The sequence below is a fragment of the Trichogramma pretiosum genome, unplaced genomic scaffold (genome assembly GCF_000599845.2).
Source record: "Trichogramma pretiosum strain Unisexual culture from Peru unplaced genomic scaffold, Tpre_2.0 scaffold141, whole genome shotgun sequence".
Lineage (NCBI taxonomy): Eukaryota > Metazoa > Arthropoda > Insecta > Hymenoptera > Trichogrammatidae > Trichogramma > Trichogramma pretiosum.
This window is the reverse complement of record NW_019640924.1, coordinates 137,482-162,801: the sequence shown is the minus strand read 5'-3', so window position 1 is coordinate 162,801 and position 25,320 is coordinate 137,482. Positions and strand designations below refer to the sequence as shown.

At 36.5% G+C, this 25,320-nt stretch overlaps 1 protein-coding gene across 1 annotated transcript in view; it reads right to left on the bottom strand.

Moving 5' to 3' along the window:
- The window catches only part of LOC106650374 (sorbitol dehydrogenase-like), a 99,306-nt gene that overhangs the window by 61,843 nt on the left and 12,143 nt on the right, over positions 1-25,320 (bottom strand). Inside the window, exons 3-6 of the mRNA XM_014368336.2 lie at positions 19,750-19,783; positions 9,941-10,101; positions 3,883-4,046; positions 2,746-2,930 (exon numbers count right to left, since the gene is read on the bottom strand). Coding sequence (XP_014223822.1) covers positions 2,746-2,930; positions 3,883-4,046; positions 9,941-10,101; positions 19,750-19,783 — 544 coding nt within the window. The remainder of the gene's footprint in view (positions 1-2,745; positions 2,931-3,882; positions 4,047-9,940; positions 10,102-19,749; positions 19,784-25,320) is intronic.

The window sequence follows — 25,320 nt, the reverse complement described above, 5'->3', positions numbered from 1 at the left end:
AAAGGGTCAAAATTTATTAAAATTTAACAAGGAATTCAAAAAAAAATTTTTCAAATTTTTTTACCGGAACCATCGGGTTCCAGGAACCTTTTTTGTTAAAAATAACGTTTTTCGGCTCCAGACGCTATCGCCTTCAATTAAAAAATCTGAAAAAATTTGAGATTATGTATTTTGATGAACAAAATGAGAAAAAAATTTTTCCAGATTTTTTGAGGCTCCGTACACGGAGAAATATTCTCACTACAAAACAAGATGCGGCGACGCGAGAGGGCGGGCGCGCGCGTTAAGTTTTAAGGCGAGCACGTCGAAACACGATGCGGGTATGTTTCACGTATTGTGAAGCGTTCAGGGCGGCGTATTCACGTGCGTGCATTGGAAATCGCGGTGCAACATCAAAATATAAACAAGCTTCGGCGTGCGCACCTCACAACTTCTGATGTCTTCTGAATGATCGTCGTACCCGTCTTATCCGCGCGCGCCCACCAAACCACGTTTTTCGGCACATTCGCGCTCGGCATTTTTGAGTCCACGGTTTCCCCAACATGACATTTTTACGCAATACTCCTGAATAGATTTTCTTCATTTCGATGTAAATTATAAGTAAGGAATATTTTGGAAGAACATTGTGGAAAACACGTCTGACTTTGAGACCGCTTTTCCGGGTGAAAAATACATTTTTCGGAAAAATTAATGTCACCATCGGAAAGAGCAGGCAAAAATCTATCGATTTGCATATACGAAATATTTTCCCAACGTCAGTGGTGCTAGTGCTAGCGAGTTAGAAAAGCCGCGATCGATTAAACAAGCCGTACGCGCGTGGCCATATTTACTTTACGTAGATCTGACACGACTCGATGTCGATAAATTGATCGTAGTACGAGCTGCGTGCATCGAAAAAGGCGACGCACGCACGCTAAAACGCAAAGCATGGACGCGCCGAGAAACGCAGAGCAGCGGCATCGATTTATGTGAGGCGCTCACCGCTTTTTCTGATGTAGTGGCGCTCTTTTATGAGTAGATGGCGCATCATATTTTCGAGTGCTGGGTCGCATCGCGTTAACTGGTGTACATATTTCTCCGTGTAGCGCCTTAAAAAAATTATTTTCGTGAAAAAAAGGGGTTTTCAGCTCTAGGCTGAATGGACATGAATGAAAAATTCTGAAAAAATTCGAGGAATCGTTTTTTGACGTCAGAATTCAGAAAAAAATACTCCGGTCTGGTATATCGATCCATTTCACCGAAAATAAAATAATTTAAATTTTCAATGATTTTTTCTGAAGGCCTGAAGCACTCGAAAAATCTGAAAAATTTCGAGATTGTTTGGATTGTTGGAAAGTACCTTCATGAATTTTTTCAGATTTCTTAATAGCTTCAGGCCTTCAGAAAAAATATAGATAGAAAATGGACGTCTATAGAGGAGGAGGGGGGTAGGAGGGGGGAGGGGGTCAAAAATTTTGGTTTTGGCACTTTTTTATCATGTACTATAACATACCAAAATTTCAGGAAAATCCGTGAACCTCGCCCGCAGGTTTATTTGAAAAATTCTGAATCTGACCCATATAGATTAAATTAGTCACAAAGTGAAAATTTGTTCTATTAAAAAATTTACGAGTAACTAAAATAACCCAATGATTATGATTTTTTTCAATTGGAGATTGATTAATTTTTGAAACTCGAAGATGAGATACTGAACGAAAAAATTATTTAGTCACTAATATTTTTGAAATTATTCGAAGAATTATGCAGAATTAATCCGAATTTTCACAGAAAATTTTTGGGCTTTTGAAAAATTGTCAGAAATCAAAAAAAAAAAAAATAAAATTAACTCGCAAAATTCTGAAAAAATTCAAGGATGTTCTGTGATCAATTCTAAGAACATTTGTAAGTATATAATTATTAGCCCTGTGCTTCATTTTCAAGTTAAATAGTTTAGGGCAATAAATCTAATTACTACATATGTTTTGAATAGGGCTGCACAAGTACTCGGTATTTTGAGTTGAGACGAAACCAATGAGTACTCGAATTTATTTGAAATAATTTTTTTCATTTTAACGAGTCATATCGAAAACACCACGAAATGACTATTTCTATTGGAAAATATTTTCGACGAATAACCTGTTGATGTCCAATAAATGACCAAAGTATTGTTCTAACAAAGAAGGACGAAGATGGTTTTATCAGTATGAAAATAAAATAAGTTCATTTGCACTTAACGGAAAAGAAAAAAATAAACTGAATACATAAGCACTTCTAAATTTTAAAATGTGCTTAAATTAGATCTTTACACGTTTTTCGAAAATATATTCAATTATCAGGCATGCCTGGAAAAGATATAGTCAATTTCCAGGCATTCCTGGAAAAAATATATTCAACTTCCAGGCATGCCTGGAAAAAATATATCGAAAATCAGACATGCCTGGAAAACGTATACATCATTTCCAGGCATGCCTGGAAAACATATATATCATTTCTAGGCTTGCCTGGAAAATAGACGAAAACATAGGATCTTTCTAGGCCTTACCGGAAACGGGTCAAAATCCCAGAAAATGTACAATATTCACAGGATTTTACCGGAAAATAGACTGAAATATACATATACATATATATATATATATATATGTTTTTTTTTTTTTTTTAGAAATCGAAATCAGAAAAATTGGGGACGCAAAAACGTTTAAAAAGTTTTCAAGGAGTAAAATATAGGATTATTATTATATTCATATTAAAAAAAATGTGTTTTGTTACCTGCAATCACAACTTTGTCTGCGCCCATAGCTTTAGCTGTCACCAAAATCATGAGTCCTATTGTACCAGCACCAATAATCATAACTTTTGAACCGACTCTAACTTTTGCTCTTTTACATGCGTGAACGGCGACTGATAAAGGTTCTGCCAAAGCCCCTTCTTCTAACGTAACATTTTTCGGTAATCTAAAAGAAATCATGTACATGACAAAAGAAATTCACATAAAGCAGAAGCTCGAATTTAAAAGATATTGTAAAGGTCCAATTAAAGGTTCAAATCATACACGGGACAGCCTGCATATTTGAATAAAAAAAAAAATAACTGAAAAATTGAAATTTGATTTTTTTATCACACAATCCTTGTTACTATGAACATCAAATCTCATTTTGACATCGTATTGAGTTTGATACTGATGCGATATAATTTAATGGAAAGTTAACATTACCGATACCGATAAGATATGGAAAATTATTATTCGATACAAAAATTAATTATAAGAACAATTGGTAATAATGAAGCCTTCTATGCTTAGTTTGATCCAATGGACCTTAGGGCCCATTTTAAAAATCATTTTCTAATTTATTGAAAAATCTTTGTGATTTTCTAACTCGTAACAGGACATTTTGGAGACCTGCTATCACCTATTTTCAAAGGCCCAAATTTGACGCGTTTTTAAGTTTTTCCTAATAATTTCAGACACCTTTGAAAATAGGTGATAGTAGATTTCAAAAATTCTAAAAAAATTCAAATGTATTCTTTGACTAATTCAAAGACTTGTTCATTTTGCAATTTTTCGCTTAAGATGTTCTGTTACAAGTTAGAAAATCACAAAAAAGATTTGTCAATAAATTAGAAAATGATTTTTATAGTGGGCCCTAAGGCTCATTGGATCAACCTAAGCATTGTGGGCTTCATTATTAGGTACCAGGAGACCAGAAAAAAATTTTCAGCACATTTGGTGACCCGCATCTCATGTGATCTCCTTGTAAGTTGGTTCATGTAACTTGAATATGAATGCGTATTGACTTATAACATCTCAAAAATAACTTTTAGACCTTGCAAAATTTTAACAGATACCACATTCATATGATTATAGAATAATAAATTCTAGCGATAATACATTGAAATTAATCTTACTTGAAACATAAATCAGCAGGATGAGTATAATATTGTTGTAAGTTTCCATCTATTGGCGGCGTGGCACAAAATTTCATTTCTGCACATAGGTTGTATTTACCTTTTTTGCAAAAATTGCATATGCGACATGGAATTCCAGGTTCAATAGCTACTTTATCACCAATCTTAAAAAGATAATATATGATGACTAACATTTTATAAATTGAAACGTATGTCTGTGGTAAAATAAAATTAAAAACAAAAATTAGAATATACAAAGTTGATATTCAGGGAACGTTCATAAACAAGATTTTTGATTTTTGCTTACAAAAATGACAATTTTTTAGGTAAAATTATGGTAAGCTAGGGTTATTTCAAGTTTAGTTTACCAATTGTAAAATTCCTCCTGATCCGAAAATGTAACACTTGAAAAATGTATATCTAGAATTTATTTAAGGGCTCAAAGGGGGCTCAAATAATTTTATATTTCTATTTATAGTATTAAGCTAAAACAATGAAAAAATTTTTTTTTAGAAAACAGGCATAAGAGCCTTTTTCAATACCCTATTTGAAAATACTTTCTCCAGTTAGATACTTACAAACACTTAAATTAACTGGTGTAAGTCTATGATATATATTCAGCGATAAACATTTGTCGTCTTTAAGCTGGCTGCCGTAGGTTTCCGAGTGTAGCATAATATCAACTTTGAGGTCTACATAATTTTTTCATGAAAAGCACATGTTTGAAACAAAGAAATGCAACCCTCCAGGTTAAGGAATATGCTTCGGTGCCTGGGCTACAGCTGTTTAAAGATTACACAAAATTAAGTAAAAATGTCTAATTTCAGACTTTTAAGGGGCCCTTTATAATGTTAGTTTATGAATTAAATTTTTGACTTTCTTGAACTTTAATTTTTTTAAATCTTTTCAAAATTGTTTCAAGACTTGATTTTACATGCTTTTCTATAAAGATTTTCAAGATTTTTCTTCTTTTATATTTTAGTATTTTCAGTTAATAAATTTTAAATAAGTTTTACTCCTGGAGGTGGTCCATAGACAGCTGTTTGAGAAAAGGAGAAGGGAGCACGAATATAAGTCACGTATAAGCACGAATATAACGAATATAAAATTTTGTTTCAACATTCAACATTCAACATTTAATTCAAAGCTATGTGAAGCCGATAACTTCTACTTTCCTCTCATAATATACAAAGTTCTCCATAAGTGGCAAATTGAGTCGAAATCACGGTGAGATTGATTTGTTTGCTCGCATTACAAATGGATGAAAATCATTACACTAGCTCAAATGTTTTTCCTCTTTTTTGCTCTAATACAAAACAAAATTTTATCATTTACGGCTGCGTTGCCAACCTAAATTCAACGCGTCAAAACTTTCTTGCCACTTCGTTTGAATAAGCTACTTTTTTGCTTCTACGCTTGAATTAGATACCTTTTTGCCGCTGCACTCAAGTTAGATACCTTTTGGCCTCTGCGCGCGAGTAAGTATCCTTCTTGCTACAGAATTGGAATAGATACCTTCCTGCGCTGGGGCGACGATGTTGAATAATAAAACTGATATGAAGCTCTAAATCAACATTCCACAAAACTCAATCCAAAAAGAGCATCTTTCCAAAGATATTGCTCCGTATCAGGAGTCCCTACCTCATAAACTCTGATTTGAACCTTGTGCACAGTGCCAGAATGCTAAAATAGAAAAAATAAGCTATATTTAGATGCAAAGGTAAATTGATGCAAAGACTCATTCATTATGCACCAGATGTGAAACATCGATGCTTGTGTTGGGATTTTCGAAGTTTTTTCTAGTTTCTTGATTTTATAGTTTCTAGTTTGGTTTTTTGTTTTGACTATTGTTTGATGTTTTTGGAATTTTTTATTGGAAGGAGGGAAATCCTATTTACGGATTCGATATGTGACTCTTGCTTGTCGCATGGATATGTCGGACTCGAGTAGTGTACAGCTGTTCGTGTACAGACGTTTTTGTGTGGGCGTGTAATGTGCCTCCCTACTAATACCGACTAAAACCCATCCTTATCTCCTGCCCCTTTTCTTCCCCGCGGGACCACCTTTAGGCATTACTTCTCGGGGGAGGCTCGAGCTGTGTGCTCACTTAAGGAGTGTTATCTTCCATTCTTCATCGTCTTTTTCTTACCGCATCGTCCGGTCATCTTCTTCTGGCCCTCTCTTCGCCCCTCGGTTGTATCATGACAGAGTGGGCAAAGGAGGACACTTCCAGCCAGTTGGGTTTAGTGTCGCAGGCTCCAAGGGCCCTTGAGAGAGGCGGTGGAGCGCCGCATTTTCTAGGGCTTGAAAATGTTAATTTTATGTTGAATATGTAAATTGACGTTAAGCTGTGATTTTTCGCTCGATGAGTTTTAACCGTAGTGATTTTGATCCGAAGTGATTCGGATGCCACTATAAACAGAAGACCATGCATGAGAGTTCAGCCCTCACAGCATGGTATTGTCCTAACCACGTCGTGGCATCGGAGAGCGAAGAACAAAATGGAGCTAAAAGTACACTCGCGAGATGGTGATAGACTACAAGTATCGCAAGATGAAGCTAAAAAAAGAAATTATTCCCACTCGAAATTTAGATACAGTATCATAGGGTCAAGGAATGAGCTATGTAGTGTGTACTTTAAATCAGACCGACACGATCCCTGTAGCCAGCAGGAGTACAGTCGATGTATGGTTTGGTTGCAAGATCGTTAAGGGGGGAAAGGTACCTTAAACCTACATTTATAAAAAATTTATTAATTATGAAGAAAAAAATTTTTTTTGGAATATACAGAAAAAACTTTTCTTCGCTCTTTTTTCAAATTTTTTCACTCTGGAATATGAAAATTGAGATCCCAATCACCATAGAACCCTCCTTGATGAAGCAAGCTCACAGTCCTGACAGGTACCCCTGTGTCGTAGGATCCAGCTAGAACCGATGGCTCAATCATGGTCATTGGGGTCTCATTTTGATCATTAGATGTGTGGTTACAAACGCAAGCACTTTTAGATTTCTTAATGAGTTATACACAATTTGCCAGCCACATATACACATTTATTCATTAACATATATGATAAAATGACAGATTATGCTACAATATAGCCTGAAAAAAGTGCTCATTTGTCCCAATACCTTTGAAAGTGCTTGCGTTTGTAGCCATTCTTATGTAGAACAATCCCAGCCCATTTGCTCAAACGGTTCATGTGGAAAGTTACGGCAACAAAGCAATTTTGAGATGAAACGTAACTGCTCAAGAGTTGAAAAAAACAAAAATACACTAATATATTTCATAATGATATTTTCATGTCACTGAGGCTGCTTAAAACTTTTTGGACAATAAAAAAAAGTAATTCAATTGGAATTTTGAACATATTGGACTCACAAGGACAATGTTCAATTATCCCAGACAGCCACACACAGCCAAATGTGCCAATTTCATTACCACATTTTATAAGTTGTACTAAAATGTTAGTATACGCTTATACGGGTTTCATATGGAAACTGGTTACTAAGTTGATTATGTCCAAATCAACTTTTCACACAAATATGCACAATCTCATATTAGAACTTGAACCCAGTCTTCTACCTATTCTATAACATAACATTCATAAGACATCAATCACTGGATCTACAATTTGAAATAAAATCAATCAAAATTGATCAATTATCACTAATCTTGTTTATCACATGCAACATACAATAATATATATGATACAGTCATATACACATACATAAAGTGCAGTGAAATACATATGCACTGATGTATATATGTCAATTTACACATGCACTGCTGTATTTCTTGAATTTGAACTGCTAAGAATGTCACATTTACATAAAAAGCTATTGATATTTCTTCATAGTTTTATTATGAAACACTATGGCAAATTGCAAAGATATAACATCGCTGTACATGTACTTTTTTCACTTTCAAAAAAATGTAATTTTTAGCCATTGGAAAATCAAGAAACAGTCAGCAGACTGTTATTGACATTTGATCCGGGCTCGCGCACGAAACAGAGGGAGACAGAAGATATGCCGAAATCCAAGTGCTGCGAGTGGTGGCGTTACTGTACACCTATAGCCATGTAAACAAAAAAATTTCTGCTAGATGTACTCTAACCAAAGAATAAAACGAGTATCAATAGATGACGATACCGACTTATGAAAGTCTCGAGATTCATGAGAGAATGGCAACGATATCTTTGAGTCGTTTCATTCATTTTTTCTAAATAATCGTAAAAGTATCGGAACTAAATAGGCTGTACATCACGGTCAAGTTAAAATTTTTAAATTCCGATTGCGGCACTGGAAAGCTGAGGAAAAATCCTATCAAAAACGTCAATAAAAAAAAATTTTTTTTGAGATTTTAGGTACCCTTTCCCCCTTAACGAGGAAACGTCCAAGGAATCAATTGAAAATGTATTTGTTTGATAAGACATTAATTATATACTTTACCCATTGAGAGTATACACTAAGAGTATTTGCGATGTCATCAGTTTAAGTAACATCACATTTGACGACAAAATTTACGTTAAAAAAATTCCAGACCTTTTAATTATCACTGGGTATGTTGTTCGAAAGAAAATGGTTAGTTACAAGGCCTGATCAGCTATTCTTGGTTTTGAACAAACACATGCGCAAGGTTATTTCAGATTTTTCAGCGTAGTTACTTGATGCATTCATTCGTTTCATTCTGAGTTTTCTTCATTCGACAAAATGAAAACCATAACTATGTCAATAGTATTATTAGTAGTCAATAGCATTATGTTAATAAACTAGTGCCCTAGTTTATTGGCATCGGCTTCGCCTCGGCCATTAATAACACGTACCCTGAGACTTTTCTGTTTTTCGCGGCTTAGGCCTGTATACTATTTTTCATACCCCGTGGCCCAAAAATAGCTCTTTCAGTTTTGCGCAGCGGCCGGGAAGTAGTCACCTTCGGGCCACTGGTATGAAAAAATTTTTTCTGCCCCGAGATATGAGAGAATGCATTTTTATAACACAGCCTGAAAGTTTCGAGGATAGTTCAAGTTGTGTAAGTCTGATAAATAAGAGCCAATATAGCTTGAACCTAGCTGAACTGAATCGCTAAATTAAGAAAATTTCTCAAATCTAAGAATTTTGATCCTACAGATTATGATTCTTGTGTCTACGATAACAGATGTAACCTCATAATTGTGCCGCATTTTGATGATGGTCTTATGATTGGAAAAAAAGCAGCAATGATCGAATTTGAAAGAAATTATGTAAAGAATTTAACATAACGTTCCTTTCTAATGAAGAAAAATCATTCACATGCATAGGCGTGAAAATAAAATTAGTCTCAAATGATATTTTTGTAAATCAGTCAAAATATGTGGAAAGAACTTTGTAAAGCTATACACTACTCAACAAAATAATCACGAGACAAAATTTCATCGAAATTTTGTTAATTTTCAAATGGTTCTATCTTGGTTTACATTCATCTTAACAAGACGTATTTCTTTTCAATTTCTTGGAAATTTTGTTCTCTTTGAATCCATCTATTTATATTATGTATGGGTTTAAGTCAATATCGAGTAAGCAGTAGTATTTGAGCGCAACACTAAAAGTTATTGAAAAATTGATCGTTTAAGTGTGTCTATGGACTATAACAGTAATTTGTTTATAAAAATCATACCTACACCATCGCAAAGTTCTCTTTTCAACGAGTAATTTGAACAAAATAGAGCTCTCTTCGATGATTTTTGCTCCCTGTAGGTCATTTAGAAGGTACTTAAGGCTGATTTTTGACTGTGTACTATTGCTTTAATTTGAAACTCACGAAAATACCATTTTTTGACTTCTTGATTTGCAATTAACTTCGATTAAATTCAAGATGATCTGATGATAAAAAAAATTCAGAAATTTAACCTAAGATCGTGAAATGATGAAGAAAAAATGTATATGAATGCTTTCTACCTGCTTAACCAAGACCGGTTACAATTCTATACTTGTATTCAAAAACGAGCAAAAAAGGTAAAATTTAAATTTAAATGTATTAAGCTTACATCATTTTTATAATATCGTAAAAAATTGATACCTGCAAATGTTTAACTTCTTTTCCAAGCTTGATAACAGTTCCAGAAGCTTCATGTCCCATAATCATAGGCTTATTCAAAATGAAATCACCGATTCTTCCATTAACCAGATAATGTACGTCAGAACCACATATTCCGACACAAGCCATTTTTAGAAGTACTTCTGAAAATGATTATATTTTATAAGTATTGATACCTTACCTTAAAACACATGAGTACAATTTTGTCATTAGGGATCGAAAGCGAGGAAAAGGGAGGTATTATTAATTAGGTATTGCAACGACTAGGGCTGTGCGAGTACCTGAGTTTTCGAGTTTTACTCGACTCGAACTCGACTCGCCGAAATCGAGTTGAGAGTGAGTCGAGTCGGAAAAATTTAAGTACTCGAGTTTCTTGAGTTCTCGAGTTTCTTTTGAGTACTTGAGTTTTTTCGGATACTCGAATTTTTCAAGTCATCGAGTTTTTCGAGTACTCGCAATATATTTAAGTTTTAAGTACATAAATGATAAATTAACAGTCCCTAAACCACCTTTGTATGTACGTGCTTACAAATGTGATCAAGTGTGGTGCTATTAAATTATTTTCTTCTTTCAATTCAAACCACTGCAAATTTCACACTGTTAAGCATGTATAAGGGAGGTGGTCTAGAGACTGTGAATTCATCATTTATTTACTTAAAACTTAAATATATTGCGAGTATCCGAAAAAACTCGAGTACTCGAAAAAAAACGCGAGTACCACGTCCAATTATTAAAATCAGTCAAATATTATACCCTAAAACTAAGCTTTTGCATCTGCGTGTCATTATAAGTATGGATATTCACACTCGAATATGAGTATTTTTGATCTTTACATGTCTAGCAAAGATAAAAATTATTTCGCGGTCATTATAGTAGTTTAAATAATGCCCATGGAAAATGTTCGATTTTGAGACCCAATATTAGCATGCGCGTGCACAACTCGTTCGCTGTTAGTCCAGTCAAATTAGTTTTGAACGTGAAAAAATTCGCAACCGGCGTTTCTCACCGGGATCCGTTAGGGTTCGATGGTAGGAATGAAGTAATAACAAATGCCACAGTTGAGTCGATTGGAATTTTAACAATTGGGCCCTTTGAAATTAGGAAAATCGGTTTTTCGGCTACAGATTGAAAACCGTACATTTTATGAAAAAAAGTTTCAAACAAAAGTTGTAGGTCCTTGCAAAACCATCAATTTGACATATATAACATTGGAAATCGGTTCATTTGATTATTAAAAACGCCTCAATTGTCAATAACAACAAAAGGGACTTACGGACATCGCAAGAATATCTAAGTGGGCTCAAATCAAAGATAATTACTTTTTATTTTGTGATCTATGATAAAAATATGTTATTTTACAAAAGTAGAAGTAATTATCTTTGATTTGAGCCCACTTAGATATTCTTGCGATGTCCGTAAGTCCCTTTTGTTGTTATTGACAATTGAGGCGTTTTTAATAATCAAATGAACCGATTTCCAGTGTTATATATGTCAAATTGATGGTTTTGCAAGGACCTACAACTTTTGTTTGAAACTTTTTTTCATAAAATGTACGGTTTTCAATCTGTAGCCGAAAAACCGATTTTCCTAATTTCAAAGGGCCCAATTGTTAAAATTCCAATCGACTCAACTGTGGCATTTGTTATTACTTCATTCCTACCATCGAACCCTAACGGATCCCGGTGAGAAACGCCGGTTGCGAATTTTTTCACTTTTAACACAGAGTCACATCCAACTGGACTGGACTATGTCTAAAGTGTATATTTTCAAACTATTGTATGTTGAAACTATTGTATGGTCGTCGAAACTTCGTTCGCATCATGAAGCGTTTTGTACAGTGTAAGAACGAACTAAAACGACTTTTTTCTATATAAATGTCTTTGTCGTCACGCAGTAAAAAGTGATTAAAGAGTGATTTGTCAGTAGAATTACTTGTCTTAGGATGACTTGTCGATATGATGCCTTAACGAGGACGAATTTACGAGTTGAGTTGTCTAAAGGATGTAAAGTCAGGAACACAGTCTCGTCCGGTCAATAACTGCGTGAGATAGTATGTAATTTCGCCGTGTCACCGTTCCATCCATCCCTCGATGTCCAGGATCAGTCGGTGCGTCCATCTTCCCTTTGTCGCATGGTCCCATGGGACCTGCCATCTTCTGAGCGTCTACTGGCGCTCGCCATCCGCGAGTAGTCAAGTAGTGATATGCTGGCTAGGACGTAGTTTTGCGTCCTCGCAGCATCCTTCTATGTCAAGACACCGTAGAAAATAATGGAGTCGACGACACTGACAAGGTATCTGATACAGAGAACCAACGTAATTTCGCAATTTCCGGCTCTTAAGGTGATGTATTCCTGCAGTTTTTTACTCGTAACAAGCAGAACTTGAATTTTTTGATCGGTGGCTTGCAATTTTAGTTCACCGAGTACTGCGCGAACTATCCGGATAGCCTCATTTGAGTTCATCTCAATATCTTCCAGATATTTGCCGACTACGGCGAGCTCCATGTCGCTGCAAAGCTGACAACCAACACCGTCTGGGTCAGGTTCAGGTTCAGTATCTTATGGTACAACGCATTCCAGAGGAAAGGGGGTACAGACTTCTGAGGAAAGCCAGCCGTAACGTTATAAATTGTAACGGTGCTACTCCGGGCAACCCGTGTCCCGTCTCGGTTTCCTTCTTTGCTGAAATTTTAGTGGAGGATCGTTTAAATGAATGTGATGTGTATTCTGAATTAATAATGAAAATGATAAGGGGATCAATAACCAAATTTATGTACATTTAAGAATACAATTAATATCAATACGTGGCATTTCAAGTCAGCTCTCCCAGTGCCGCGCGGCACGGCAGAATCAAGTAAAATCACTAAATTTGTGAATCGCTGTAAAAATACTAAAATGCACCTAAAGAAAAAAACGAACACATGATTTCGATGGCAAATTGCCTCAGATTTCCGATGGTGAGGTCTGATTTTCCAAAATTTTCCGCTTTACCTGGGAAAAACTTTAAAGTTGATTATCTCCAAAACTTCATTTTTAAGATTTATTTAAATAGTCTACATCGAAAGATCAGGAAATTTTCCATCGAAAGAGACATTTTCCAGAGAAGCGCTTTGGATTTTAGCGAGATATAGCAAGAGAAAAAAGAAAAAACGTGGTTTTCGCGTGGTTAGTGGCGCGCGCGGGCGGCCGGACATAAAATTCATTAACGATTAACATTTAATAATAGATATACTTATATTTTTATTATCATTTTGATCTGGAGTCAGATCTGATATACTATTTGTCGCATACCTATCACTCGAGTGTCAACGTGGCGCAACACATCACGCCTAATTTTTTTTTTTTTTTTTTTTTTTTTTTTTTTTTTTTTTTTTTTTTTTTTTTTTTTTTTTTTTTTTTTTTTTTTTTTTTTTTTTTTTTTTTTTTTTTTTTTTTTTTTTTTTTTTTTTTTTTTTTTTTTTTTTTTTTTTTTTTTTTTTTTTTTTTTTTTTTTTTTTTTTTTTTTTTTTTTTTTTTTTTTTTTTTTTTTTTTTTTTTTTTTTTTTTTTTTTTTTTTTTTTTTTTTTTTTTTTTTTTTTTTTTTTTTTTTTTTTTTTTTTTTTTTTTTTTTTTTTTTTTTTTTTTTTTTTTTTTTTTTTTTTTTTTTTTTTTTTTTTTTTTTTTTTTTTTTTTTTTTTTTTTTTTTTTTTTTTTTTTTTTTTTTTTTTTTTTTTTTTTTTTTTTTTTTTTTTTTTTTTTTTTTTTTTTTTTTTTTTTTTTTTTTTTTTTTTTTTTTTTTTTTTTTTTTTTTTTTTTTTTTTTTTTTTTTTTTTTTTTTTTTTTTTTTTTTTTTTTTTTTTTTCTCTCCTTACACCTTCTTAGAAGGGCCTGCAGGGGGCTAGGAGCCCGTGCGCAGGGAGATTTAACTACCCCCCTCCCTACTGTCCCGCATTCGCCCAATTTATTTTCGAAAACTTCAAGGATTAATTTATGTTGTTTGAATATATGGTTATTAATTTTTTGGGTTGGAAACTGGAGCATTGTGAACTTTAACTTTTAACTAATCCAGTGACTCATAAAAACTGTGTAAGACTTTTCTTTATTTCAACCATTCCCGATTATTGGCACCCACGCGTCCTCATTACACAATGACGCAACATTTTGGTCCTTCGAAGCCGGATTGGTGAATGTGTGAGGTAACAAAAAAGAAAAACTGAACTTGATCATCAGTGCAATCAATAAGTTCAACATAATAACTTAAAAACTACAATCTTAGGTAACATAACCTAGAAGAATGATAATATTAACAAGACTTTCGAAAATTTTGCAAAATTAGGCAAAAAGAAAATGACCGAAGAAGCTTTTGGGAGCAGTAAATCACGCGATACAAGGAGATACTAAAATCACCTACTTATGACGCATAGAACCAGTACATCATAGATGATTCATTCGCTACAACGAAGGAAATTTATCTCGGCTGGTGCAGAGGATTAATCAATCATCTAAACAACTTAAAGCCAAAGCCATTTACGAAGCCGACACAACCACCACCTATGCAGACAGGTGCAGTGATTTTTTTTTCTATCTCTCTCTGATTAGACTCCTTCTTCTTAGAAGGGCCTGCAGGAGGCTTAGAGCCCGTATGCAGGAAGAGATTACTACTACCCCCCTCCCTACTGTCTCGCATTTGCCCAGGCCTGAAGACCTGTGGGGCAAGGGAAACCCGGGGATATACGTAGAGCATATGCACTAGACCCTCTTCCTCCTCCTCCTTCAGGGAAAAATCCGCCCTGAGACAGGCGGAGCACATGAGTTCTCATCCTGCCGAATGGCAATCGGAAAAATCCGATTGTCCTCACCGGGGTTTGAAACCAAGGCTCCTCGAGCAGCGTTTGTTTCTGTAGCTAGCACTCTAACCACTGAGCCAACGACCGCTCTGATTTATATGCAAAGTGATCACTTGAAACCCATTGCATTGCCCAAGTTCTCGGATGAGTTTAAAAATTGAGAGGAATTATGACATCTGTTTACTTTTTACATTATTGATCTGGATGTTGACGACACCCTACCAAGCTTCGAGTTCTAGCTTGTCCAGGAGGCAGAGGTTCTGCTCTCACTGACTCAGGTGGCTGGTGGTGTGAGTGCGTGCTCTGGTGATTGGTTGTCGTTGTACTTCTGTGACACTCTCTCTCTCTCTCTCTCCTCAGGCTGGCCCTTATAGCTGTCTTCAACTTGTCCATCTTTACTTGTTAATATCCCTCCATCACTATGGAAAAAACCTACTATAAGGCCTTTAAACAAGGTGTGCGCGCCTCAATCACCATCTCAGACTCGGCAGATCGCTAATTTGGCGCATCTTGCAAAAGGTTTTTGACAAGTTGCTGGTGGCTCAGATAACTGCACATCTTGAGACATAAAATATGCTTCTGAAGGCTGTGACGGATGATGATGGTTAGATGGTTTGACGGCCTTCAGGGACTATACATCTAGTGTTCCACAAGGCTTAACGCCTGCTCATATACTGTTTGCAGTTTATTATTATCCTTTGCCAAATTGTTATCGTAAGATCGCAATTAATAATTTGAATTACTCTTAGATTGTTTGCGTAGCTCTGAAAAGAGCTGTTTGTAAGATGCAAAAAGAACCATTGTTACATTCCCAATACAGGGTTTATAACAAATAGAATAGATTTGTTTATATATTCTCTATGGACTATACATAATTATCCGTGCTACTTGAGGGGAACAGAATAGGATGGAAAATAATAAAATATGATTTAATAGACTTACAATGTTTGAATGTTTATTAAAGGCTTGTAGTATTGTTAATTCCACTCTGCTACGTCGGAGAGTTTACACTTGCACACTCGATTTACAATTGATATACTTAAGATATACTTCGCACTAGATTCTACTTTGATACTTTAGTTATTAGGCTTTAATCACGACAAAATATATATTTTCGATCAAGAGAACAATCTGTCTAGATGTGTCTCGTACAAAGTTAGTTACAATAAGAAGGGCTAAACGTTAGTTTGCGCCGGGTTATATACCCGATTTAATCTGCGCTTATCGACAGGTGTTTCGCCACCGGTAGGCCTACGTGCGCGAGCGAGTTACCTCCTCGAGCTGGGCTTGCGAAACCACTCTTTGATTATGGTTCATTCACCCAATTATTTCCTATAACTCTTTTCGTCTAATCTATCGTGGCCTACGTGATCTAATGCGCGTATATCTAATGCTCGAGTGTGTACATCTTCCAAAACTGAATAATATTGGCTCGTCGATAGCCATCAGCTGTGTCATCAATGCCTAGGTGTCAAGCGACCGCGCGTGGCTATGGTGTCGTGTGCATTTGCTAGTTACGTAATTCGTCTGCATAGCCTATTCGTTATCTTAGCTGTTCGGTCTAACGCGTGTCTATGGCATGGTGCTCGCGTGTCTTCCGATCATGTGGCGAGTGAGTGACAAGGTATTTTTATCAATACGTAGTCGCGTGCTTAAGCGCGCGAGAGTAAAAGGTCGATCTTTTGACTATATCGCGATCGGAAATTTGACTATTTTCGTTGTATAAAAGTTGCGTTAAGATAACGTAACACCATCTAGAACTCTGGGTCTTCGGGATCGTAGAACAGGTGATGATTGGTGGACGGCACGATGACAACGGAGCGGACTGTTGGCTGTATCTCTTCTTTGTCGTATTCCAAACTCGGCATAGAAAGAGACACGTGTTGTTGACCATCCCAAGGAGGAAGGGGTAAGTCCAGCACCTTTCTAATAGTATCCCTTAGTGGAGGCCGGGGATCTATTTGCCTGCTCTGCTGATGTACTTCCTCTCGTTTGCGCGCTCGGGACCGCTTAATTTTAGATTAAATCATGGTTTCATTTGAGTCTGTAGCGCCCTTGAAATACCTAGGGCTGTGCGAGCACTCAAAAAGACTCGGCTCATCGAGTTCAAAATTTTCCTCGAGTTCGAGTCTAGTACTCGATTTTTTGAGTACTCGAGTTTTTTCGGGTACTCGATTTTTTTTGAATAATCTAGTTTTTCGAGTACTTGCAATACATTTAAGTTTTTAGTAAATAAATGATGAATTAACAGTCTCTAGACCTCCTCTCTTTGTGTTTACATGCTTATAAGTGTGATATTCACAGCGGATTGGATTAGAAGAAAAAAATAATTTAATAGTACCACACTTCATCACACTTATAAGCACGAACACAAAAAGGAAGGGTCTAGAGACTGTTAATTCATCATTCATTTTCTTAAAACTTGAAAATACTGCAAGTACTCAAAAAACTCCATTACTCGAAAAAATTCGAGTACCCGAAAAAACTCGAGTACTCGAAAAAAACGCGAGTACCCGAAAAAACTCGAGTACTCAAAAAATCGAGTACTCTACTCGAACTCGAAGAAAAAACTCGAACTCGATGAGTCGAGTTGTTTCGAGTACTCGCACAGCCCCAGAAATAACCGTGAAAAAAAAATTAAATACTTATTTCAACGTAACATTTTTTGCTCTTTTTAAATTTGAAATAACAAGTAGGGATTTTTATTTGGAAAATCGATTTTTGGGTCACTGTAGCTTTGAAGTTATGTTCAAGGTCAAATCCAAGGTCACCGTTGGAGTCTCCGTGAAAAAGTACGTCGGATAAGGGATTTTAGATTTTTTTTTCTCCACATACTTAACCTGCTTTCAGGAGGTTTCCATACTTTTGTGACACCCTGTATAGAACTATTTGTATGTCTCACCACAAAAGCTATACTCTTGGGGGAGTATCGAAATGCAATACGCAAAGTTTTATGGCTGAAGCGATTCATTACTATAAGAGGCAAATGTACCGAGTTACGGAGTGATGATAGAACTCAATTTGTTGGCGCCGAGGCCAAGTTAAGTTAACTCTGCAAAAGTTCATCACAACATGGACAGTTAGTAACTCGATATGCAGCTGATCTTGGCATAAATTGGCGCTTTATATCTTCACAAGTCCCTCATTTTGGAGGGCTTAGGGAGACTGGAGTAAAATCAGTAAAAAATCATCTTTGCCACGTCTTGGGAGACCACCAACTAACTTTTGAAGAGTTTTCTACCCATTTCTGCTCCATAGAGGAATGTCTTAACTCGTAGCCCTTGATTCCATTGCCAGATGACAGTACTGATTTAAGCCCTTTAATACCATCACATTTTCTAACCGGACGTGGGTCGCTCCTGCTACCGAAACCTCGCATTACGGAGGAAAAAATACCTATTCTGAGAAGATGACGGTAAATCATCTAGATGACACAGCACTTTTGGGATAGATGGAGCGCAGAATACCTTTTACATCTTCAGGCTCGTACCAAATAGCCACAGGAGCGTCCACCGATTAAAATCAATGATCTGGTTCTAATAAAAACTGAAAATACTACGCAAGCTAACTGGCCCTTCGCTAAGGAGACAACACTTCAACCCAAACCACCTCCAAGAGATCTCTGGCCAAATTTGTGTTGCTTCGTGATCACGACGAATAAGTAACATTCGTATCGTCTTCATTGATAGTAGTGGCCTATAGTTTGATAGTTTGCTTTGTTCTCACGACGTGGCGCTAGATCCGATGGTTTGAAGCACGAGTCGCCAGTATCTTGTCGCAGCCCGAGCGATAAACACATCATGCCTAATATATTTTGAAAACTTCAAGGAATAATTTTTGTAATTTCAATTTATTGTTATTAGTTTTTTTGAGTTATTTGGTGATAACAATCATTGTGAACTTTATTTAAATAAACTACTCCAGTAATAAGTAACAACGTTGTAAGACTCTCCTTTATTTCAAATATTCCCGATCGGCACCCGAGCGTTCTCATTACATAGAGACACTACACTATTGATACCTGGATATGTCACAAAAAGCGTAAAAAACTCATTTCAGGATCCTTTCAGTTAGTTTAAGTAGTTTATAAGTTATGTTTTTTTGTAGTCTTCTAATTATATTTTTTAAGCGTATGGAATTTATAAATTTTAGTTATAGTTTATTGTTAAGTGCATTTATATCAGAAAAATTCTGAGTTTCATTGCAATGGATGAAATTTGTGATCATTCATTTTTTTTAGTTTGTATTGTTCCTTAGTGCTGCAGTAATAGATTTATAATTAAGCCTGTGATTATGCAATCGATACAGCTATAGAAGTAGATATTCTAGACTACTTGTAGCATATTTCATAATCGAAAAGATATTAGAAAAATCAAAGCTCAAATTCAACTGTTAAAGTTGAAACATTTAGGTTAGTTACTTCAGCACCAGGGTCGCGTACACTTTTTCAGAACATCAATGGTTACGGTCACTACCTCGAATGAGACGATCGAACGAGCAGATTGCTCTGCATGAACAGTTAGGCACAACTTTTTTTTCCATTTTTCGTATTTACCGAAATTTAAGTCATAAAAGTACTGTTAGAGAGTGACCTATTGGTTCGATCGTCTCATCTGAGGCAGTGACCATAACCATTGATGTTCTGAAGAAGTGTACGTGACCCTGGTGCTGAAGCTCAATCAGCACCCTCTGAAAGTTACGATAGATGACCAAAAACACTACTCGCCAGAAAACGCAAAAGAAGAAAAAATTTAACACGTAAAGTATAGGGAAAGGGTTCACGGAAACAGCTGTATCTCAGGGCAAAATCAAAGTTTTGGAATTTTGAAAAATGCAATGGAAAGGGACGGAAAAATCCTACTCAATAATGCATTAAAAAAATTTTCGAGTTTAAGGTTTATGTGTCCCCTAAAATTATATCGAAATTGTTGTAAATTATTATAAAAAATTGATCAATTTTCTCACCGTCATTTTTTGGTTCTTTAATCTTTGTATTTTCCTGAAAACAGATCAAATAATATTATTACGAGCACGAAATCAATGTCTTTATTTTAGATTGTAATTTGATTTGTATTTATCAAAAGTTATTTAGAATTAAGACTAAATTAATTCCTTATATTTAACATGTAAAAACATATGATGATAAGCAATGACCGATATCTGACTTTATTGCTTTTCATTATAAAAATTTGTTAGAATTGCAAAAAATAGAACCCATTGTTTTACTCTGCACGTTGCGGTATTTATTGATTTTATTATTTCAGTTTATTCATTGTAAATTTTGCAACTTTTAATTTCATATTTTGCCCACAAGTCTGAGTTTTAATAGAAACAGATTATAGCAGTTCCTCTAGTTCATAATGATATATCAGCGCCACGCTAACTCAATAATGGGAAATGCAATTTTTATGCAATAAATATTGCAAGTGGTGCAACAAAAGTACTGAAATGGTGAAACCACTGCAGAGTAATAGCACTGAGGAAACGTATCAGTGAACATAAAAACAACAAAGATCCGAAATCTGTAGTAAGACTGCACTCATTGGAATATGCACATGAGTTTGATTTCAAGAACGTCAGCATTTTGCATACTGAAAATAACTGGTTCAAGAGGCTCATCGCAGAAATGTTTTGCATCAAAAAGACTGTTTCTGCTATTAACAAAAGAGAAGATACACGAGGTTTGAGCGTTGCGTATCGTGGCTTATTTTTGTAAAAGTTTTGTTTGTGTATGGTCAATTTAAATATAAGTCCTACTATTGTTAAATTAGTCTTAGTATTACATCGACTAGCAGCATGGTATGTACTTGCGAATATGAAAGTGATTGTAAGAGTGTTGTATGTTTATGTATAAATTTGTTTTTTATAGCCTGAAGAGGTCTAGAAACATGCTAGACAAAACGTTCCAAAAATAAATTTGACGATCGACAAATTTCTTGTCGAATGACACACAAAAAGTGATGTCTTTGTTACCTACACAGATTGACTAGCGAATGCTAGAGCATTATCCTTGGATTACTGAATCTCTACCGACTTATCGATTGGATTAGCGACTCACTGCACAGACGGACCTCATCGTTGCTCGCACATCTCACTCGTTTAATCACTCTTGCTGGTTCTCTCTCACTGCCACTCCAGTGCCCAAAATATTGTCTGTCATAATCATGTCTCTTGTCGATGACCCCGATCACGCTGCACCAATATGGTTCCTTTAGCTGCAACAGAAGCTTATGGCCCGTTTTGATCGAATCGATGATCATCTGGATGCTATTGTAAAAACCTAGCACGGGCAAGAGGAGGCAATAGCGCAGAACACCAGAGACATTGCAGAACTCAGCCGACGCCTCTCAGACGAGTTGTTGAATTCAAGGAACCGGAAAATCGCGAACGAGCATGTTTTCGCAAGTTTCAAGGAGAGAATTGCAACTGCGACAGAAACTTCAACCGCTGCACCCACACCTGCTCCAACTTTTGAGACTGACGGGATGACTGCGAGGTTCACCTGTCGGGCCTTCCGGTGAAATTGGACCCCTGTGACATTGCCAAAGTCAAACATGTACTTGTAGCGCTAGGCGAGGAATGACTTTTGCCACACGTAATACGTATGCGAGCGTGGAAAGCCAAACCTCGTGTACCAGACAGTAACTCTTCAACCTCTCACATTGACGCAGCTACAAAACCCGTACCAAACACTAAAGCCTGCGTGATTCGCTTTGCCTCGACAAACACACGTGAGTCGTTTCTCACCGCTGCACCGCGATTCCAGCATCTTCCAGTGTCGAAGATTTTTACATTGCCTGAAACCGAGGACGGTCGTCTCAGCGCAGCCCCCATTCTGCCACCTGAGCGCTATCGACTACTGAGGAGATGCTGGCTCTTTCGAAAATAGCACAGACTGCCCAACTCTATCGTCCACAACATGCGCATTTACATGCGTTACTCAAACTGCACTGATCAACACCGAGGCTGATTTGAATGCGCTTGCTATCGCACTATCATCGCTCTCTAGCTCGTTCTCTTCTAGCTGTCGCTCATCACCAACCAGCGCATCATAGGACCTTGCCTTCTCTCGTCGTCAAGAACCGTCAAAAATGTTCCTCAATAATTTCACTTGTACACTAACTACACACTTTTAATCTACAACACTGTATGAGAGCCAACTGTAAACTGAAAAATACCACATCTATGTATATACTTTTAAGCTACACATTACTATACTGCTTCACTAAATATTGTAAAACTTGTTATAATGAGCACAATATCGTAAACAAATTGTAAATTGTATACAATATTTCTATAAACTTTTTAAAAAAGCTGCATACTGAGCCAGTCGGGGTTCTACCCCACGGTCCGATCAAATAAATTTCAATTTCAATTTCAATTTCAATTTCTGCACCTCAGCTATAAAATATGCTGAATTATAATGTTTTTCTTTCTATTTTAATATCAGCAACGCATGTGTGTGAGTGCATGTGTGTGGACTCGCGTGATTGAGTAGCGCCGTATGCCGCGGGTGCGTGTGGTACATAGGACTTGGAGTCACGTGTGCACCTCGGACGGACTTGGTTATCAAGCCACATAAAGTGGTGTCACTGCAGGCTGGATCTCCACATGTTTCTTTTGTACGCGGCGACGGATTGTCACGTGATTTCTGCGTATCGCATGCGTGAATTTAGTAGCACGGACAGACCAAGAGGGCTGAACTGACCAAGGTGACGACAAAGTGCGCAACTAACTATAAGTACCACTCAAGGGCCAAGCCCTCTCTAAGCATGTGCAATCATGATTGCAGTATGTTAGAAATGAATGTCCGTAATTGCGCTGCTGCATGCACTGTAATTTGTGATGCAAAAACTTGAAGCTTAATAATAATTGATATCCTTAATTATTAATTCAATTTACGAGTGATTTTTTGTCTTTCCAGTCAATTCTTTTCCCTAGTTTTTGGATAACGACGCCATCACGGTCCGTGCAAATTGCCGCACCAAATCGCGAACTTATATTCATCGTAAAGGTCGCGGGAACCGTTACAGACCTTGAACTGGATTTTGATTAAGAACTTTATACTCCAGTGAGTTGCGTTTTCAAATGTCACCATTTTTATTATAGGTTTGAACAAAACCGAAAAATTTACGTCCATGCTAAATGTTTTATTTCAGGGTCATTTAAATGGCACTACAGAATCGAGTCAAACCCTTATTATAGCCCAAATTTTTCAAAAAACATCGAAAGAAAATTTTTTTCCACATAGGATTCTTTGAGAAAAATACTATGAAAAGCATTATGATTTGAATTATCGTACTTTTTCTCTCTCGTCGGAATCAACTACTGTAAGCCACAAACGTAACTGTCGAGTTAGTTCGTTCGACGGCATCAATTATCAAACGTGGAGGTTTCAAATGAAAACGGTACTCACGGCATATAGGGTTTTCGATGTCACAAGCGGTACATGTGTAAAATCCGAAAATGATACAGATCAACAAGCTACTTGAGAAAAGGACAACGCCAAGGCAATGTGTCCGATATTATCGGCTATGACTTTCGATCAGCTCAAGATAGTGAAGAACTGCTCAACTACAAAGGAGATGTGGACTACGCTCGCTACAATCCACGAGCAAAAATCGTCTATGATCTAGCTCGTTATGATGCAGCGCTTTTATGACTAAAGGATGGATCCGGTAAGTACAGATATGCAACACGTTTGCAGGGTACAAAATTTAGCGCGAGTATTGGAAGATATTGGTAAAAGGATCATCAAAGATTTTGATGCTGTCAATAAGTATTGATTATAATTTCTTTATTACTGGGACCGCGGGGTATAAACCCCATATGGCTCCGAATCTGAGATGCAACAATGAGAATATATTACTTGCTAATATTAGAAGTTTGAAGGCCAATTATCTGAAGCTACAGGTTTTACTAAATAACTTCGGGGTCAATAAGCCCAGCATTGTTGTATGTACTAAGACTTGGGACTCTATATTGATAACAACTATAATATGAAAATTTCAGCAATATACAGATCGCATGAATTACTCAAGGCGGAATTTATACAACATCTTAATGAGTATGTTATGGCTCTTTAGCCAAACATTTATGAATCAATATTATTATCGCTTTTATCTTATACTTGCGCGCATTTTTGCTTGTCAGGCGAGCATGTGCGTAAGTGAGTAGGGTGAGGAGAGAAATGAGGCTACATTGTTTTAATTCACACGACTAATTTTTATTATTCATATGGCTTACAAATATTGCTGCTGCTGCTGATTGGGCTATTGGCTGTTGTGCGGCTGCTGGCTGATATTGATGAGAGCACTCGGCACTGTCACTGCACTCTCGAATGGACTCTATAAACTTGTACTTATGGACTAGCGTAGCTTCGTCATGTCTAAGCTCTCGTACTGGTCTCTCTGGTGCCCTCCTTTTTCGGGCCGTATATAAGCTGAATGGATTGACCCTCTCCTGATTCGAAAACATAATACCCAGTTGATTCAAGCGCAGGCTACAGGCCCGGTGTGTGCTCAGGTGGGCTACGGGTTTCTCAGAAATCGAGGCCTGTTCTCCATTTAACGAATCGTGTGAAATGGATTATAAGCATAGCTGAAGTGGTTCTTATCTCTGCTCGTAAGTGCGGGTGCACCGGTGTACTGCTTCGTACACAGATGCTCTTTCCTAGAAATCTCTGAACTCTAGAAGTATGACGATCGATTTAATAAAGGCTCTCTTTTTTTAGGCAGTTACTTGAGGTGAACGCCCGTTGTCGGTTCCTAAATCCTAAATTGGGTTACAAAGTCACGTAGGCATGGCATGAATAAGCCTTTCCGTGAATTTGTCGGTTCACTGATGTTTCTATGTTATGTGACTCGCTCTGAATTGGCATATACCGTAAATGTAATTAGCAGGTATTTTAACAATTTTAACAGAAATCTTCGGGAAGTGGGAAACAGAATTGTAAGATATGTAAAGGGAACGTGCAATATTTGGATTACTTACTGTTACGATAATAAGTCCTTTGAGCCTGTTGGCTACTGTGATTACGATTATGCGGGCTATTTGAGCACTCGATGCTCTACTTCGAGTTTTATTTTTAAATTAGCTTCGGGATCGGTATCGTAGAGCTTGCAGCGTCAAAAAACAGTGGTGCTAAACACAACCGAAGTAAAATACGTCTCTGCAAGCTTGGCCACGAGAGAAGCAATATGAATGCGCAAATTAATAGCTAAGGGTTCGTATAGATTGGTTGGTGCTATGCCCTTGCATGTTGACAAGCAAAGGGCATTGCGTCTCATTAAAAATCCCAAATTCCACAAACATACCAAAAATATCGACACGCAGTATTACTTTATCTGCGAGTGGTATAAGATAAAAGAAATTAATGTCTTGTATATCGCGAGCGTACAGTAAAAGGCTGGCTTCATATTTATTTTTGTAAGAAAAATGCTATGTTTATTTTGATTAATTTTGTTTTTTGTTTTTTGTTTTTTTTTGTTTAGAGAGAATACTCAAAGAGAGGATGTATTATAACTTGTGTCGGCA